The following is a 19,046-nucleotide window of genomic DNA, read 5'->3' as shown; positions in this document are numbered from 1 at the left end:
AATGATGTATTTGCTGTCTTGATTTTAAAGTTATATCCACTGGTTTTAAAGGCCATAGTCTCTTCTGGATAACTTAATCAGTTAAAAAAAAAAACCACACCAAAACCCACAACCAAACTATCTGGCTTGTCTAGTTTGAAGAAAAGGAGGCTGAGGGGTGACCTATTGCTGTCTACAGCTTCCCGAGGAGGGGACATGGAGAAGGAGGTGCTGAGCTCTTCTCCCTGGTATCGAGTGAAAGGATGCATAGGAATGGTTCAAAGGTGAGCCAGAGCAGGGTCACACTGGACATGAGGAAGCATTTCTTTATGGAGGGAGTGGTCAAACACTGGAAGAGGCTTCCTAGAGAGGTGGTCGATGCCCCAAACCTGTCAGCATTTTAGAGGCATTTGCAAAATGCCCTTAACAACACATGTTAGGTTTTGGTCAGGCAGCTGGACTGGATGATCCTCATAGATCCCTTCAAACTGAAATAGTCTGTCCTATTCCAAGAGGAAAGAAAACCCTAAATATTCCTGCAAATACAACATAAACTCAAGAACTACTGTAACAACATGCAGAATCTTCAGCACCGTGATATGAGATGCTGTAAAACATATATAATGTAACATCACCAAAACTGTTCCTTGCTAATAGAACACATACAGAAGAAAAATAGTTTATTCTTTTCAGCTGCAAGGAAAATACTGTTGTACTCAGGCAGCAGCTACTTTCTCTATTTGCTCCAATTTTTAGGAGCAGTTTCACCAGGACAAAAGCTCTGTCTAGAATGCCATATAATCTACATTCAAATGGACACAAAGAGAGGGAAAGGGAACATGGAAACAAAGACTGATGATTAAATCAAGTACTAACTTTGTAGATATTAACTCATGATGGACTTCCATTTTTCATGACCTGAAACCCGAGGGATAAGAAAAAGCATCTGACTTTTGGAGATGACTCCAACCTACCTGGAAAGCAGCACCCTTAGTATAGCACAGTGTGGAAGAAAGCATGGAAACAACCGGGAGAAAAATTACAGGTAAAATACATCAGCAGAACAGAGGAGACCAACTTCTGAGACACAGGGTTGGAAGATGAAGGACACTTAAAATGACAGCCAGAGCATTAACATACTTGAGCAGATGGCACAGATGAGATCAACAGAAATAACTGCTATTAAGAGACAAGTGTGCACATGGATTTATTTTTTTAAACTACTTAAGAGCTGTACTTTATGAAGCACAGAATTTTTTTTAATGGAATTCAGAAATGAGGGTCTTAATTTTAAAATTCCCTAGATTACTTAGCAAATAACTCAAGACAACTCTCACAGATGCAGTACTACTTCTAAACACATGAAGTTGTTTATTTTATTTTCCAGTTACCCAAAACGGTCTTAAATACTGCATTTTTCCCCCATAATTGATTGCCTTCTTGAAATAAAACTGACATTTTGTCTCAGTACTTTACCATGAGGGTGGTAAGATACTGGAACAGTTGGCAAGGAAAGTTGTGGATGCCTCAACCCTGGCAGTGTTCAGGGCCAGGCTGGATTAGGCCTTGAGCAACCTGGGCTGGTGGGAAGTGTCCCTGCCCATGGGGATGGGTGGAATGGGTGGGACAAGATGACTTTTAAGGTCCCTTCCAAGCCTCACCATTCTATGATCCTGTACTAGGGAACTGTCTTAGGATGACTGATCACTATGCAGGATCTCGGGACACCTCAGTTCACTTTCACGTCAGGACTTTACTGAAAGGTTTATCTTTGAGAAAGTTAAAATGTTCTTATTTGTTGGGTTTTGGTTGATTTAAGACAGTGAACATCACAGCAAGTCACTGAAGCCTTCAGGTTGTCTAGAGTGGGTTATGAAAGAATGAAATTAGCAGAGTAAGACCCATTGACACTGATGTATTTGTAAAAAAATAATTAGAATTTCTGTGAGCTTAATACAGAGTTGTCCTTTCCATAGTAATCCTTGCAGCCATAAGCTGGTTAAGGTTGTTTTCTCTCCTCTGAAATGAAACAACCACCATAAGTTTTATAATTTCTAACTATACCAAACACAGAACACTAATTTCTTCAATGCATAATTGGGTTAAACACAAGTACTTCAATAAGAAAAAGCAATGGGTCTTTTGAGCTGGAAGGGGAACACTTAGCTTGGCAGCAGAGTAGAGAATACACAATCAGACCATACCAATAACATTGAGAAATAAGCCAATTCTAGCCAGGACTGAATGTGAGCCAGTGGTGTGCCCTGGCAGAAAATAAGTGCAACTTGGCAGTGTTATCTGGAGCACGGCCAGTGTATAAAGGGAAGGGATTATCTCCCTCTACTCCACACTTATTACACCACACCCAGAATGCAGCAACCAGTGTTGGAGCTCAGTAACTTCAGGGGGAAGCATCAGCATAGTCAGGGCATGGAATACCTTCCCCACAGGAGAGGCTGAGGGCAGGCTGGGCAGGGAGAAGAGGCTGCTGCAGCCCCTGACAGCAGCCCCCATGTGTCTGAGGAGGTGATCAGGACAGCAAAGATGGGCTCCTCAGAGAGGTGCATGATGAGGGCACAACAGACAGAAGCTGAAGAAAGAGTTGCTGTCTGGATAGGAGAATCTTTTTCACCCTGAGGCCAATCAAGCAGTGGCAGAGTTTTCCCAAAGGGGCTGTAAAATCTGCATCCTTGGAGGTTTTCAAGAGCACAGGATAAAGCCTTGAGCTCGTGGCCCTCACAGCTGGCCTGGCTTTGAGCAGGAGGTTGAGGTTAAAGACCAGACACTGTGTGAGCCGGGGGCAGGACAAGATGACCCCCACAAGTGTCTTCCAACCTCAACCACTCTACAATTCTGCAACTTCCTGCTGCCTCTTCCAACTTGAGTATTCCTATGAATTTCCTGAATAGAAATGTAAAAGATTAAGCTAGTTCTAAAAAAAAAAAAGTACTCCAACTCCATTACTTCCTAAGATAATTCAGGTAATTATTACTGAATTAAGTAGTAACAAACTAGAAGTAAAAATAGGTCTGGTTGTTTGATATTAAAAAGTTATTCAAAACCCATCAAACATTTGTTAAAAGTAGGAAGTTTCTAGTATAGGGTCGGAAAATAATTTGTCAGTGACCAACAATGCTCACAATACAGAAAAAAAAGAAATAATCCCTACTTTCCTAATTTAATGATGTCAGTGTGAAATACTGCCACATGCTGGATGATTAAAATCAGACTGAATTTTAGATAATATTTTTAAAAAGTAAAAATAGATTTACACAAAGTCATATAAAAATAAATCCCCAAATCAAACTACTTGTTAAATAGCTAAAAGCAGAAAATTAAAGGGAATGAAAGACAACAGCGCTGATTTCCTGTTTTAATGTGAAATTATGCAACAATAAGAAACTGTAAATAGTCACTTGTAATTTCCCAAAAATATTTTGAAAAAAAGTCCAGTATTCTTAACTCAAGTCTGACTTGTAAATAAATCTCTCAAAAACATGGACACATTCACAAAAAACTAGAAATTAGTGCATTTTTTCATGCAACTGATAAAATCTTGCCTCTGGTGAAATAGATAACTACAACCTAACCCAACCAAGGAAGCTGAAAGATCTAAGTTGTTCCTGTTTCTATCAGCAAATCCCTGTTAGGTCTCTGGCAATTCAACAAGCTATCTTGGGGTGTAAATTTCTCATGCACAAAAATTTTTCACTTGAAGCTTTATATTTTCTTTCTCACATTTTTAGAGTTGGACCCCCTGGACCTTAGAAGTCTTTTACCTTTGAAAAAAAATCCATAAAAATACTAAAGGATGTTTAATGCTTTAGTAAAAGATTAAGTCTAACTAATGCTTTCAGAATTGAAATCTGAAAAATAAGGTTTCTTCCAACTGTCAGATGTGTCTTAATGTTTAAGTTGAACCTGGTTAGTTAAGGAAAACAGTCATCATCTGTTTTGATGGAAAAAGCTACCTCCTGTGTTAAGAAGCCTTTATTTAACCACACTTCTTACTCCATGAGTTTATTTAAGAGAAGGAAAAACAGACTGTCAAGCTCGAGTTAATTCTGTGGTTTAACGACTAATTCATAAGAATGTGAATTGCATTCACTCCCCAGGAATGTTAATACAGGTTGCTTAGAAACACAAGAAGAGTTGTAACGGTACAGATTGTCCCTGAACAATGTTTAGTGAGGGACTACAGTTAACAACATCAGCAGAAGTCATGGAGATTTGGGCCCATAACCAAGTTCACTGACAGAAGGGGGAATCTTTGTACAGACATTCAGAAGACACCGAGCCTTGTCTACCAATATGTTACTTCAATTTTCTGCCATAGCAATAACCAGAATTTCAGTTTCTCATTTTGCGTTTATGTGCTATAAAATACACTGATAGAACATATTGCATAATTGATAACTCTGAGTTATCCTGTCATATAAATGTCCAAATTTGCAAAAGAAAGCTCATGAGCCATTTTCACTTCTGAAGGGAAAACCATTAGTGTAATAGTTTGGAAATGCTGAAAGGGTCACAAGCCTTCCCCCCCCCAGCCCTTGAACATGTAATACATCAATGATTATTACTTCCTGATATAAAAATTAAACATAGCTAAAAATTTATATCAACAAATGTAAGATAGAAAACTAAGTTAAAAGCACAACTGCAACTGATGTACACTTAGTGTTTTCTTATGTCTTTTTATTCCACTTAATCTAAAAGGTGATACCTAGACTCAGTTTAACTTGTGCAATGCCCAGAAGAGTATTGGGTGTCAAAAGTGCGAGACAAACCAACCACAAAAGGCTGACAGCAAAGTTTGGAAAGGATCTCCTTCAGCTACACAGCTACCAGGGCTACTCCTGAAAAGAAAAGGGTAAATGGGCAAAACCATTTGTGACAAATCACCTCCTTTTTAGTTTCCCTGTGAATATTTAGCTTTTAGAAAGGAGAAGGGAAGAGCAAGAGATAAGACAGATGGTGAAACGTACCTACTGTGATACTCCCTGTTTTGGTCTCAAGGGTGGTGTTACCTATCATGAAAAGAAAATGGGAAAAAAGGTTAAAAATATTACTTAAACATATTCATATTTTCTACATTATTGCTTTACAAACAAAAATCTCATAACATGTGGGTAACAACAAAGTGATTCCAGCCAAGAAAACACTGAGTAAAGCTAGGGACAGCCTGGATGTGAGGGATTTAAGCAAGCAGAGAGGCATTGCAAGGCTAATGCACAGTATTTCCTTACTTTATTTGGGGTGTTGGGGTTTTTTTCAGTTGCTCTGATGCCTGCAGCAGCACTATGGATCATTTAAGTAATTCAATAGGATAAAGAATATAAACAGTTTCTATTTTCCTTCTTTTATGTAGGTATACCCCATCTCTCCCAGAGGAAATTTTGTGCTCTATCTTCAAAGTCTACTCTCTCCAAACTTATGTGCATGACAACCCACAATCAATGCTTTCCATTGACTTCAGTGAGGTCTGAGTACGTTGGACAAACTAAAGAACATCAAACAAAAGTGTGTAAAGGCACAAAAATGTAGAAGGGTCTTCTACTGAACTTGCATAACTTTGAGCAGGCACTGATGTTTCAGCCTTAGTTTCAGAATGTTCTTCCCCTCTACCTGTATGATCAAGAGAAGCCAGAAGGAGGACAGATACACCTCGTAACAGAAAAGCCATCTATACCACTAACAGTCGAACTAAATTGTAGAAGATTCCACAGTTCCATGTACAAATGTCTCTCAGAAAATGCTTTAATATAAAAACTAAACCACAATATGTCATCCCAAGAGGATGACAAAGTGAAGAATAAGGTTGATCACAGTAATCAAGTCTGATTTAGTAATATACAGGATTCACAATTTTCAGATCTTTCCAAATTGCACATGGATCAAGCTCTGCCCTATTTTCTGTAATTACACAGTAGTAAACAACCATTAGGGCTGAGTGCATTCCACTGTATATGACCTGTATTTTTCTTAGTGGTTCATGGGCCAAAAGCTAGCAAAGCAGCCTATCATCAACAATCTTAAATTTATCTTTTCAAGCACACACACCATACAAAATACTTATGGGTTCTGAAAATCAGAGCAGAAAGAAAAGCATTTTTCAACAAACTTGAAGTATGTTTGGCTTTACTCTTTGCTGTTTTTAGAAGGTATGCTATAGTTATCCCACCCTTTTCCCCATTTTATCATGATAGTACTTAGTTTTCTACAACCTACAACAAGACCTAGGGTTTTGTCAGCCAGCAACTCTCATGCAGCTGAAGGTAGAGAATCCTTAGAACAGTGTTATTACTGTTCTTTGTTTCTCAGGGGGTTTTATTTTCCATTTTGACAAGCATGTCCTTGAAAAACATTAAACATGGAGAAATCAAACTCCTATTAACCACAGACTCAAATGGCAGATACAACTCATGTTCGACAATGTTAGTGTGAAAATCTCACTTCAAACATTTAGCTAGAACAAAAGCTGGCTTTAAAGCAGACAGGAATGTCCTGCTGTGTTGTGACCTGCACTGTCTACAGACAGTGCACAGAACTGCACTTTTGGTCACATAATTGTTCTATGAAGACCAACACTAAACTTAGTATTTCTTGGGCACACCACGGGCAAAGAGAGAAAGACCTGAGTAGAGGTAATGACTAGTTTGATTATTAAAACCAACTGACTTCAGCATTGTGGTGCAATACTATGACGTACAATATGTAATTGTTTTAGCAGAATCTTGAGGACAGTGGTTTAGTGTTTTGGCTTTTTGTTGCTTCTGAAGAAATAGTTACATTTTCCATCATCTACAAGCTTTGCCTCTCCATGAACACTGTACAACTTCAAACTACAGTATTGCAAGTCAGGATCAGTATAGGACCCAGGGCAAAAGATGACTTTTGGGATATAAATAAAGGCAACATTTTACAGTGTGTTATTTCCACTCCTTCAATTTGTACTGGAGGCTGTCAAGGGGGCAGGATTATTCTGATGTACAAAAAAAGGAAAAACCATTATTCAGCTTTTTACCACTTTGACTTCGCACTTTGAATTTGCATCAGAAGCACCTAAATAGGAATGAAAATAAAACTAATTTCTACAATTCCACTTTATATCCAGTGAAATCCAGAAACGGAGCTGAAATTTATGGAACACACTCTGGTATATCGAGAGGTATTTTTTCAGGAGGGATTATAGAATGCCAAGCTCAAGCATTGCACTGCACTGCCTTTACTGATGCAAAGCAGCAAAAACTGAGTGCTGACTGTTTGCAAGGAAGCTTTGCAGTTAAGGACTTGGGCATCTTGATGGACACCAACTCCAGTAGGAGCCAGTGAAGACAGTCAGCTGCACACTGAGCTGGATGACCAGGAATACAGACAGCAAGGAAAGCCCTCCTGTGAGACTGCATTTAGAACACTGTGTCCAAGTTTGGGCTTCCCAGTCAAGGAAGACACTGATGTACTTAACTGAGGCCAGAGAAGAGCACTGAGAAGATGAAGGGCCCAGACCATCCTACAGATGATCAGAGAGCTGGGTTTGTTTTGCTTTAAAAAGAGAAGGCTGAGGAGGAATCTTCTTGTGCTCTCCAGCTACCTAATGGGAGGTTACAGAGAAAAAAAAGACATTCTTCTCATGTTGATGCAGCAAGAAGAAATGTCTGTATAATTTGGATACAATTCTATCTGGTTTCACATGCTTCTTCAGCTAAATGACAATGAAGCGTTACTACAAAAGCAAGTCAGTAGCTACAGCAGTTATGATTTCATTTTTGTACTAAGAATATAAAAATAAACATTTGGATGTTCACAGAGGGATGAACATGCTCACAAACTGGTCACAGTACAACAATACAGTCTACATGTCAGAAAAATACAATAACAAGGAAAAAAAGCCATTTATTTCTGCCTATGCATACCAAAACAAACTTTACCTAACAGGTTTAGAAACAATTCTTACATTTATTATAAATGATCAGAGCAGTTGCTCCTTTAAGGAAGAGACAAAATTAATTCCTCAAGCAAGATGACAACATAAAATTGCTAAGAAATTGAATTGTTCATGAGGCATATAGCTGAAAATCTGGAACTCAGACAGAGCTGAGTAATTTTCACTCTTTGTACATTCTCCAATTTGTTTAACTCAATGTTAAATCACCACAAGCACATTACAGCACAGTCAGAATCCAGTGGGAGTTTTGTTTAATTAGAAAACCACACGACATTTGAATCTCAACTGCTGTTTAAATAAAAGACTGTAGTTAGTGTCAGTTCTAGGTGAAGGACATTAAAGGGTGGATGGATTAGAGACTTCTTCCCCACTCAAAGAACAGAAACTGCCACCACTCCATTAATAATCTAAGGTGCCAGCACACACAGAGACTATTTCTGCTAAAAGCTTCTAATTACTATTGCCTTTTATGATAGTTCTTAGTAGATCCTCTAAGATTTGATTCTCCTATGAAGAAAATAAAGGATGGGGAAAGGGAGAGAAGTCTCTTTACAACTTTTAGTATAATTTTCATTGTTGAATTTTAAAATATTTCAATGTTATTAATACATGAGGCATTTCTTTCCCACAATACAAACTTTTTGCTGTTCACAAGTGTGCTTATAAAATTGTTTTTAAAAATAAATACAGTCTGCTAGGTGGCAAAAGTCAATTCAGTCTTTAACACAGATAGAGTTGTTTTGTTCATACACTTTATGATTTAGTGATAGTCTATTGCATAAGTCCATTTGTTACTGTGAACATCATGAACACCTTCAAAGTAGCTAAATTTGTGACTGATTTTCCTTCTTACCATGAACACTTCCCAGCATAATATCACCAGTTACTGAAGAGAGAGATGATGATTCTGCATAGAGATACTTAGTTTTCAGCAGCCCATCTTCAGTAGATATGTTGATGGTTGTCCCTTGCAGCTTCTCTATATTCACACTCTAAGAGAAATAAACTTAAATAAACATAATGGAAAACTTGTCATCACAGTTTGAAAAGGCAGAGGGAAAGTAACACTATTAAGACACAAAACAACTGGAAGGCAGTTGTTGGTGCAGAATTAATAGAATCAAGTTTTTAGTTAAAAGCTACAGAAGACAAAACAAAAATCCTTTTCATCCAAGAGCTCTGACCAAAGAACAAATGACTCTTTACGACATTCCTATGAGTTATCACATCTATCATTCAGGTGAAGAACCCAACTAGTCATAAATGGACAAAAACACCCCTTGATTTAATTTTTAAAAGTGAAAACACTTAATTTTGAGAAGTAAGAAAAGGATAATGAATATAATTCAATAATGAAGACTCAACATTCATACAGCATTATGATACTTGGAGCATTGGTGATGAGCTTTCTGCCACTGAAACATCCAAACTGTCTTTGTTACATACAGCTATTTATGAAGATTTTCAACTAACTTTGTAGATGTGGCTCTGGTGAAGGTTTGGTAAAAATAGCCACAGCTGCTCCTTTTCTCAGTATAAATGTTCATATTACCTTGGTTACTCAGGCTTCTGTTCTTGGACTTAAGCCTCAAGACATACAAAGCCTTGAAAAACTAGGGATAAGAGCTCCATTTCTACTTCTTTTCAACAGAAATGGAGAGAAAGGATAGAATTTCAAAAGTTGCACTATGGATTTGGTAAATAAAAGGCAATAGATAAGATTATCTATGTAAAGATAGTGGTAAGTCCTGATATAACGTAAACCTATTTGAACAAACCCAGAACAATTCACATGCTTATGCAACAACCATGTGAAATTTAAGTCTATTCTTTCTCAGTTAAATTTGATCTATGATAGAGACACACAATAGTTCATACTTTACCCCTATTCAATTTGGTTTTATTTTGCTTATGCAAACTTTCAGTGAACTGCACAAAATCCTTATTCATTACAGGAAATGATACACAGCCTTCTAGATCAAACTGTGGCTTACTCAAATTATCTCTGAATCCTTCTTGTCATTTTAGCATTGCCACCCTGTGGAAAAAAAGTTAATATAAAGTAATAAGTCTGCTATCCCTTCCAGTGTTACATTATATAAATTATAAGCTACGGATGAAGCAAAAGCTATTCTGAAAAACAGCCACTAGTGTTGCACAAACTCAATGCTGTATTGTGTCCCTAAAAGTGAGCTGAAGAGGATGGTGATGATATGACAGCCAAATTATACTGTGGCCTTACCAGTCCATACCTGCTGAGCTTTATGCTGTCTTTACACCTTTAGCCGTAAGATTACAGAATGGACTATTGTCTTAAGACTTTTGCCACGATGCTACAACACAAATTAGGTCTCCAAGAATGTAACAAGATATATCAACCTTTAAGAAAACTAAAATGCTGTGCTAGAATTAGAGATACTTGACAGTCAATATTTACAATCTCTGCAGGTATTGCTTAGATTATGTACCATAGTTCTAAGCAGCATCAACGGTAAACAAAACCCAATGATATTAAGGCATAATTTGTCAATACTGAAAGGGACAGCAATTCAGCTTTTCATCTTGCAATGCTTCTAACAAAACCCTAATAAGCAGAGACCTTAAACATGTCCTCAGTACGTTTCCCCTAAACTACTCCACTACCCCCTCCCCCCGGATTGTCAAATGCAAACCTGCTGTGACACACGGACACAGCAACAAGTAAAAGAAAAGCCACTATCATTTTAGTCTCTACGATCTAAACCTGCTCTAAAGAGACTTAAATGACTTGCAAAGAACATTTCCAATTTTAGCAGGGCCATCATTGCTATCAGCACAATGAAAACAAAGTGTGCCTCTCTTTAAGGGGGAGGAATAAAAAAAATATCTGCATAGTTTGGGTACAAACTGTCTGCCTTGTGGCATTCCCAAACAGGCAAAGGGAAGTTCAAAAAGCTACATGTGTTACTAAAGAATGCAAGTTTTGACTCTATTAAGATACATCATCTTATTTAAAAATTAAGAGCTTTATTATAAACAATTTCACATACCAACACATTTTCTTTACCAGTCTCAACTGCTTTTCTTAAAAATGTACAGTAATGTTTTGATTCCGGATAAAAAGCTACTATAAACAATAACACAAAACTTACTAATATCATGAGTATTTGTTTCAGAATAACACAAAGCTGAAGGGAGGTGAGGGAAGAGGGAAGTCAGACTGATCAAGTATAAGACTAAAAAAGCATTTTTTGATGGGGAAAGTATGGAAAAAAATAGCATTGCTTTTTCCTGAGAGTAAATATATTTTCAGTCTCAAATTCTTTAACTCTTTTGGATTTTGAGAAGAACATAGATGGCTGGCACTGATAAATAAGAGTTTTAGAAAAGCCCCCATGGCACAGATTAGCTAATGACTCCTCAGTCAAACAAGTCTCATTATTTTTGTCCATTGAACCACCAGGTTTTCTGGAGAAATTCCTTCCCTTTAGAGCAGAGCCTTGAGGGTTACAGTTACTGAGACTGACCACATGCTCAGGTTAACATTCCTCCCCTTATTATCACAGGATATTCTGAGCTGCAAGGGCCCACTTAGTTTCTTACTCTTTAAAGAAAAAAGGTCAGTCTCTCCTTGTAAATCAGACTGACAATGTCTTTGCACCTGAACACATTTTCAAGATGAAAACTACCATCTTGCTATGTTAAAAAGACATAAATAAGACATATACATACATATTCCTGCTCTTGGCCCTCCTTTTTGTACTATCCTTGCTCATCTTACTGGGATATTCTCCAGTTTCCCCCCTCAAAAATATTCTCAGTTTCTCAAGTGTTTAGTGCCTTTTACCACATCCTCCCCCTGTCCACCTCCAGCAGGGGGCTGGAAATGCTGACAGAGCCATAACTACATAGCGATGACTGCAACTGATGGAGGAAACATCTCATGCAAACACACACAGGAGACACAGCACTGACTGATTATTAACAGAAGTGGCCAACTGAGAAAAGAAATCTCAGTCCTTCTTAACTACACTGCAAAGTTTTTAGTTAGTTCAATAACATGAGCTGAAGAATTGTTCCATAACTATGAATTCCTGTTAAAATGCCTTACTCCACTCAAGTTACTGCAACTTTACAACAGGAAGAAACTTATAGCAATATTACAGACTACAGAAATACTGTAGTCTGTAACGATCACAAAGAAACACTTAATTTGTATGTAGTTTTTTTGTTTCAGAAGGACTCTGAAAAGAGTAAAATTTTTTAAAAGCATTTGAAGGCTCAGAGCAAAACAATTTCATGAATTATATTTTCACAGAGATACAAATTTAGTTATTACATTTATTGCATAAAAGGCAGTTTAGCACTCACTACAAGGAAACACAAATAATTTAACACTGACAGTTTCTGGAAAATCCGATGGCAAGTTGCTTAGTTTACAGCAGGACATTAAGAACAGCTCACAGCTGGCACCATGTTAAGTGAGCATATGATCTCAGAACCCAAGGTACAGGGTGTACAACAATGCCAAATGGCACTTCACAGAGGTGATTTTGGATGCCTAGAACTTAATAGGTTGGTCTCAAACATATCCTTGGCAAGGGGGAGTTACCCACACTCTTCCTGATTCTTCCCAGTACTGTTGGTTCAAAGGATACCTACTGATTCTGACAGAGCACACATCCAAGCTGCTTCCAGACTTGGCTCAGCTCTGCATGTTCATGCAGCAATGCTTCAGATCTAATGATCCCTAATGCAACCAGCTGCATGGACATTATGATACCTAAACATTCAAGTTGAGCCTCAAAACAACACTGGGTGTGAGAACTGTAGCATTATGTAAGGGAGTTTAGCTCTATGTTATTTTAAATAAAGGAGAATGGACTACTTATATCAAGAAACAAAACCAGATTACAGTAGCTTGGTTTGTCTCACACTGCCACCTACTGAAAAAAAGCAAGCTACTTACTTCTCTACAAAACTTTTCTCTTTGAGATTCTTCACACTTCATCTCAGAGCAAGATGTGATTATATTTCCTCAGTTCCAAAGAAATCTGCAAAACCTTCTACTCTTCCATTCTTACCACCACATAATGCTGGAAGTGTACAGCATGTACAAATATCAAGACACTATTCATGAGACACTAAAATAAATCCTGGGCCTACAGTAGAATCCAAGTGCCTGGATATCAACCAAGGAGAAAGTTTAGGAGTGTTGTGAGGGTCTCAATAATTAAAGCTGATGGGTTGTATCAGTCAGCACAACCTCTGTGCTGAGGGAACGATCACGTGCTTATTCCTGTTCTGTCTGTGGAGCCTGTCTATTTATCCAAATCAAGCATAAGATAATTTAGCAGAAAGATGTAAGAAATAGTGAAATAACAAACCAGTGAGGGTCATTATATATTCTTTAGCACATTCCTCAAATTCAGTAATTTTGTAAGAGACAAACTGAATAAGCCACTGCAGAGAGTTTTACGTCCTACTTACCCCCTTCTCTGTTGCACAAATATCTGTATTTCCATAAAGTGTTCCAAGACCAATGACTTTGCCACCATTTGTCCGTATATCAATTTTATGGCTCTGAAAAAGGTTAAAAAAAAAAATCACACACTTAGGACAACTGTATTTAAAAAACAAGTTCTCATGTTTCAAGTTGACACATTAACCACCTTGGATGACAAATTTCCATTTTACCGTGAAAGTTTCTTCTCAAGTGATTGCCAAATGTGCTGTTTATTGCATAGAATCACAGAATGGTTTGGGTTGGGTGGAACTTCAAGATCAGCTCATTCCAACACCCCTGCTGTGGGCAGGGACACCTTCCAGTGGACCAGGTTGCACAAAGCCCCATCCAACCTGGCCTTGAACAGTTCCAGGGATGGAGCATCCACAGCTTCTCTGGGTAACCTGTTCTGGTGTCTCACCACCCTCACAGTAAAGGATTATTTTCTAATATCTAATGTAAGCCTACTCTTTTTCATTTTGAGGCCATTCCTCCTTGTCCTATCACTACATGCTTTCTACTTTTCCAGTGGAGTCAAACTCAAAACAAGTCACCCTTCCCCTTGATTTTCAATACAGGTGGGTGGTTGTAGTGGGGTTTTTTGTTGTCATTGTTGTTTTAACTAGATAGACATTCACTCACTATTTGTTAAAAGAAGGAGCAGTGGAAGAAACAGGGAACTCAGTGTCTTCCACTGAACACGTGTGAGATGCCTGGAAACTCTTGTTATCACTGCCACAGTCACAGAGTCAGAAGTAATTGCTGAACCTGCAAACAAAATCAAAGGTCTCTCTGGTCTCTTTGTCACTGCTAAGCTGACAGACGGTGATAAGAAGCAAAAAAAAATTTAAGAAGAAACAGCACTGCTTTCTCAATAAAGAATTTGTCAATAATTCATACTCTGAAGAAGACCTAGACATCATCACTGTATTTTGCAATTACTGCTGCCATCAGCTGACCTAGAGACTTGAAAGGGAGAGGTGAACTCGACTTTAGCCAATTAAAAAGTAAAAAAAACCCACACCACTGAAAAAAAATCTCAATAAAGCAACCCTCAACAAATCTCACTGGTTGGGTAATGCCTACTGCACCAAAACTGCCAGACAAAATCCATTAAAAAACCTCACACAGAATACTCAACTTTTCTGTTGAAGCATTAGCATCCATGATAAAGGAAAATAGATAAGATATCTCTAGGTCTTTTGTAAGGACATCTTAGAGTCTACCAAAAAGCAGCATAACTTTCGAGGTACAAGTTACACAAACAACTTCTTCCAGTCTGTAGCAAGGCAAGAGAATTAGCAGTTGGGAAGATGTTTGCTGGTAATCCCCACATGACCAGATTTTTTTATTTAAAGTCATTCATTGATCAATGATCCTTTGCTCTCTACTGTAAAGAAAGGGTCTCCTGCTTTGTTAGTCAGTGAGGTCTGTGAACAGCATGACGGTGAAGCAATATTGAACAGCTTTAATCCATCCAGGAGAGGGCACTGTCACTTCAGTTTGCTCCCAAAAGCACATTCCCTAAAGGAGAATCAAGTCTTGTCCTCCACCACAGCATCTAGTCTATAAGGGTTTTAGTAGTTTTGGAAAACCCCTAAAGGTTAATACTTCTGTTTCTTACTAATGATTCTGCTTCATTGAAATACAGAGTATAATTCCTGAAGATGTATTAGAAAAAATGAGTTACAATGCCCTTACTAGAACTATAGTACTTCTTAAAAACAAGATGAGACTAAAGCCTGGCTGTATGGCTAAGAGATACAGTAACTGAACAGCTGTTTACTCTTGCAAATACCTATAGGGTTGCAATTTTAATTCAAACCCTTCATCTCACTACTTCAGAGTCAATAAAACCCAGGAGTGGCAACACATCTTCCTTAGTACTGTTTGTTAAAGCCATCACAGTAACTAGAACAAAGAGAAGCAATCACCACTCACAACACAAAAGAATACTTGGGTTAAAAAAAAAGCCCAAGCCTTATAATTTAACAAGCCGTTGTTTTAAAAAGAATTTCAGTTGAAATCTGCCATTCTTTCTTGATACTTCAAAATTCTAAATGGTTTCTGGGACACCTGAGGCTTAAGGGAGCAAAGAAGCTTCCCGTGGCCACCAACTCAGTGCAAACACAGAGGTGCACACACAGAGGAAGAATCAATTTTTACATTTGCCGCTTTCGAATCAAGCAAGGCTCAAAGCTGACAGAAACAAAAAGCAACACTAAGCTCATCTGCACTATAGGGAGACATGGAGGAGCTGGTCACAAAAGCTTCAAAATGGTGACTTTGCAGCCTTCTTTTCAGTTCAATACAGAATATTATTTCACTGTTACCTGAAGTCTCAAGGAAAGCAGAACTGACCCAATTTTTAAAATTCAAGAGTTTTCACATCTCAGATTGTATATGAAACAAAATTCCCAGGATATTAGTTGGCAGTCTTGCCTCAATATCCACTTTTTCCATGACATCATTAAAAATTCTTGACGTGATGGCAGGCTGTGATTACTGTTATTATTGCTGGTTAAAACCACCTTGTTTTCTCGTATTATGTAGTTTCTATGCACTGCTATTGTCATTATTGTACAAAGTAATTTTTAACCAAAAAAAGCTTTAAACAGGCAACACATAGCACTGTTAACTTTTTGTTAGATTTCGTTACCTTCATATGACTGATATGACCAGTTTACACAGAACCTGAAAGGCTCAGGTTGCCTGTAGTTCACTGAAGGCAGAGTAAGTAAACCTAACTCTGTTGTAGATTAAGTCTCCACCTAGGTTCAGTTTCCCCCATGTGCATTATAAAATCATCTCTTACCACAGCAGAGAAAAATATTGATTTTTCCTATCAAAAAAAGAAAGGAGAAAAAAACCACACCCAAACTTAAACTTAGAAATTGCCATATTTGAAATGCCCTTCTTTTGAATTTATATCAATTCCTGCAGGTACAATTCCAAATCTTCAAGTCAATTTGATTCCAAATAGCACATAATTCAGATAAACTGTGATTAGTTTTACAAAAGCTTATGTCAGCAATGCTGAAGTCTTAACCTTGAACAACAACAAGGTCGTGACTATGATATTATACAGTATTTATCAGATATATTTCAGTCAGGTATTTTGGACATGTAAAGTGTAACTCCTGATTGAGAAGTACCCTAAAGGGTTTGTCGATAGCACTGATATATCAATCATTAAAAAAAAAAAACTACAGAAGAAAGCAGCAGCATGCTGCAAAGTCTTGATTGAGCAGGCATAACTATTAACCTTCTAGACAGGAAATCTCAGTGTATCTTTTTTCATCGAGGGGCAGGCCGGACAGAGATCAGGCTTACTGCTATCACTGTGCTGTCTTTGGCTATCACTCATGCATGGACTTTGTGTCATAATTGTATGCAATAATTAAAGGTGAGGTGCTATACACTACTGTGAGTGTTACAATGAGAAATATCAGAGTACTTCTCATCTCCAAAACTGGTATTTAAATTTTTATACTATATTCCACTCCACAATCCCTTTTCAAACACTGTCTGAGAGGGGGAGGGTTCTCTGTACCTTTATTGACTGCAAGACACTAGTCCCCTTCTCCGTTTCTATTCTGCAGTTGTCACATTCTATTTTCTGAATCTTCACGCAGCCAGTCCCTGATGTTTTGATATCCAAATCTAGAATTAAAAGAGTTTTATTAGCAACAGAATGAGGAAAGTCAGATCTCTTTAACACAGCGTTTGATCACTTTATGTAGTAACTATATATAGTAGGGGAAAAAAAGCAGCTTCTTTCTTACTTTAGAACCTTCTTGCAAAGTTTGATCATGCACTTTCAATTGCATGACTAGTCCCTATCAACAATCGACACCGAAATTTCAATAAGCCTGGGTACAAGCCCTCCAGCTTCAGGAGAGAACATTAAGAGGCAGCAGTGACTGTAACCTCCGGCAAGGAATCAGCAGGATGTGGCTCCTCGGTGAAGTTTTGTCGTTTTCAACTCCACTCCACCTCACAGCTACCCCAGTCACCAGTTGTTAGAAATTCTCCTGAAACATCTGGGCACCCTGACATGGGTTTTTGGGGTGGAAGACTGGCAGGTTGTCTGAGACTACACAGAGTAATAAGGTCCAACAGCACAAACACAAGCCTTGCTTAGGCCTGTGCTGCTCAGCTAGCCAGTGGCACAACCCAAACCCAGGTATACAAGCGTTTGCATGTGTCATTCTTCCCCAGCCTTCTGGAAAGCTGACTTACTCCCCTGGCATGAAGAAGCATGTTTGCCTCCAGTCTGAATCGCCTCACCTTGTTACTGTTCAAGCTCCCACAAAGAAAAATCACTAGGTCTTGTAGATAATAAAGCATCAAAAGCATTTCTTCTGCCACTTGAGCTCACTCCTGAGTCTAAGGAACTGGGAAGAAGTTCAATGATGTTAAGTTTGCAGATTGTGACTATATTGATAATAACTTGTATTAACGATCACCATAATGACTGGCAAAAGGTAAAGGCAGAAGAGGAAAAAAAGTGGTTTTGTTTTTCTAAGGATAGAAGGCAGAAAGGAGAAAAAGAAAACAGGAATTAAAAGTGCTTGCTGCAAGATACATAACTGAAAGACCAAGAGAGATAGTGAGCCCCACAACTCTCTGACGAAAAGGAGATTAGCTGGGAAAGAAACCTTCACTTAAGCACGTGTGAAAGTCCTTCCTTCACCTTCCACTGCCCACTAAGGTGACCAGCAATATCAAAAGAAGAATCAGAGCATGCATAACCAGCTTTTGCCCCCATGAGATTCCCCAGTCAGACCTGTGACCCAGCAGAGCCTGAAGATTAACACTGCTGCCCAGGACACGTGTTGGAACCATGCTGACAGTGAGCCTGAAGACCATGAAAAGACTGAGAGCTCCAAACAAATGAAAGTTCTGCCACCTGACAAACCTATAAACCCAAGGGAGAGAGCTAAAACATGCAACATTTTTGCTGCAAGTGTATTACTTTATTGCCCCAGTAAGCAAAGAGGTTAAATTTAGTGAAGGATGTAGACTGGGTCCACAAGTAACAATGCCCTAAGAAAGCAGCCTACAAGAGGTGGACTGGGTAATTCCCAGAATGTTGCTTTATTTGCAGATACTATTTTCTTAGCTTCTTCACAGAAGAGTTCCAAGAAAAAGATCCTATGAAGAAGACTGTAGTCAAACTACATTGCTTTAATTCAAGTAAACTCTATGATACACTTTGAGGCACATAAAAGCACAAAACCAGGCTAAGTGGACTGTGGACTATCATCAGATGCTTGAAGGCCACCTCTACAAGGTTTTATGTTGGTAAAGCCTAAACAGTTTCACTAGACTTGAAATATCTGAGTGATATCTGAGCTATTTCAATTTGATCAGTGCTGATCTACAGGTTCTGAAGGTTAGCCAAAACTTTTACATAAGGTTTTACTTCTCAGGGAGCAGCTGGATTGTTTAAAGTTCCCAGAGAGACACAAACAGAAGCACTCTCCAAATACCTACGTTTGAAACAAAATGTCCCTTGCACAGTAAAAACCTGGAGAGTTCAAAAAGAAAGCAATGTTATTTTTGAAAGACAAGCTATCTTGCCTAAAACTGCTCCAGTCCCCCACTGGAGAATTGTGCAGTCCTTGGGAA

The 19,046-nt window shown here is 38.3% G+C and overlaps 1 protein-coding gene across 1 annotated transcript in view; it reads right to left on the bottom strand.

The window, feature by feature from the left end:
* The window catches only part of FAM185A (family with sequence similarity 185 member A), a 38,334-nt gene that overhangs the window by 14,893 nt on the left and 4,395 nt on the right, over positions 1-19,046 (bottom strand). Inside the window, exons 2-5 of the mRNA XM_050323528.1 lie at positions 16,966-17,075; positions 13,397-13,489; positions 8,781-8,919; positions 4,968-5,009 (exon numbers count right to left, since the gene is read on the bottom strand). Of these exons, the coding sequence (XP_050179485.1) occupies positions 4,968-5,009; positions 8,781-8,919; positions 13,397-13,489; positions 16,966-17,075 (384 nt within the window). The remainder of the gene's footprint in view (positions 1-4,967; positions 5,010-8,780; positions 8,920-13,396; positions 13,490-16,965; positions 17,076-19,046) is intronic.

This window comes from Myiozetetes cayanensis, unplaced genomic scaffold (assembly GCF_022539395.1).
Source record: "Myiozetetes cayanensis isolate MyiCay16 unplaced genomic scaffold, myiCay2020 scf3, whole genome shotgun sequence".
Classification (NCBI taxonomy): Eukaryota; Metazoa; Chordata; class Aves; order Passeriformes; family Tyrannidae; genus Myiozetetes; species Myiozetetes cayanensis.
The sequence above is the reverse complement of the archived record's forward strand: the minus strand, read 5'-3'. Positions and strand labels throughout refer to the sequence as shown.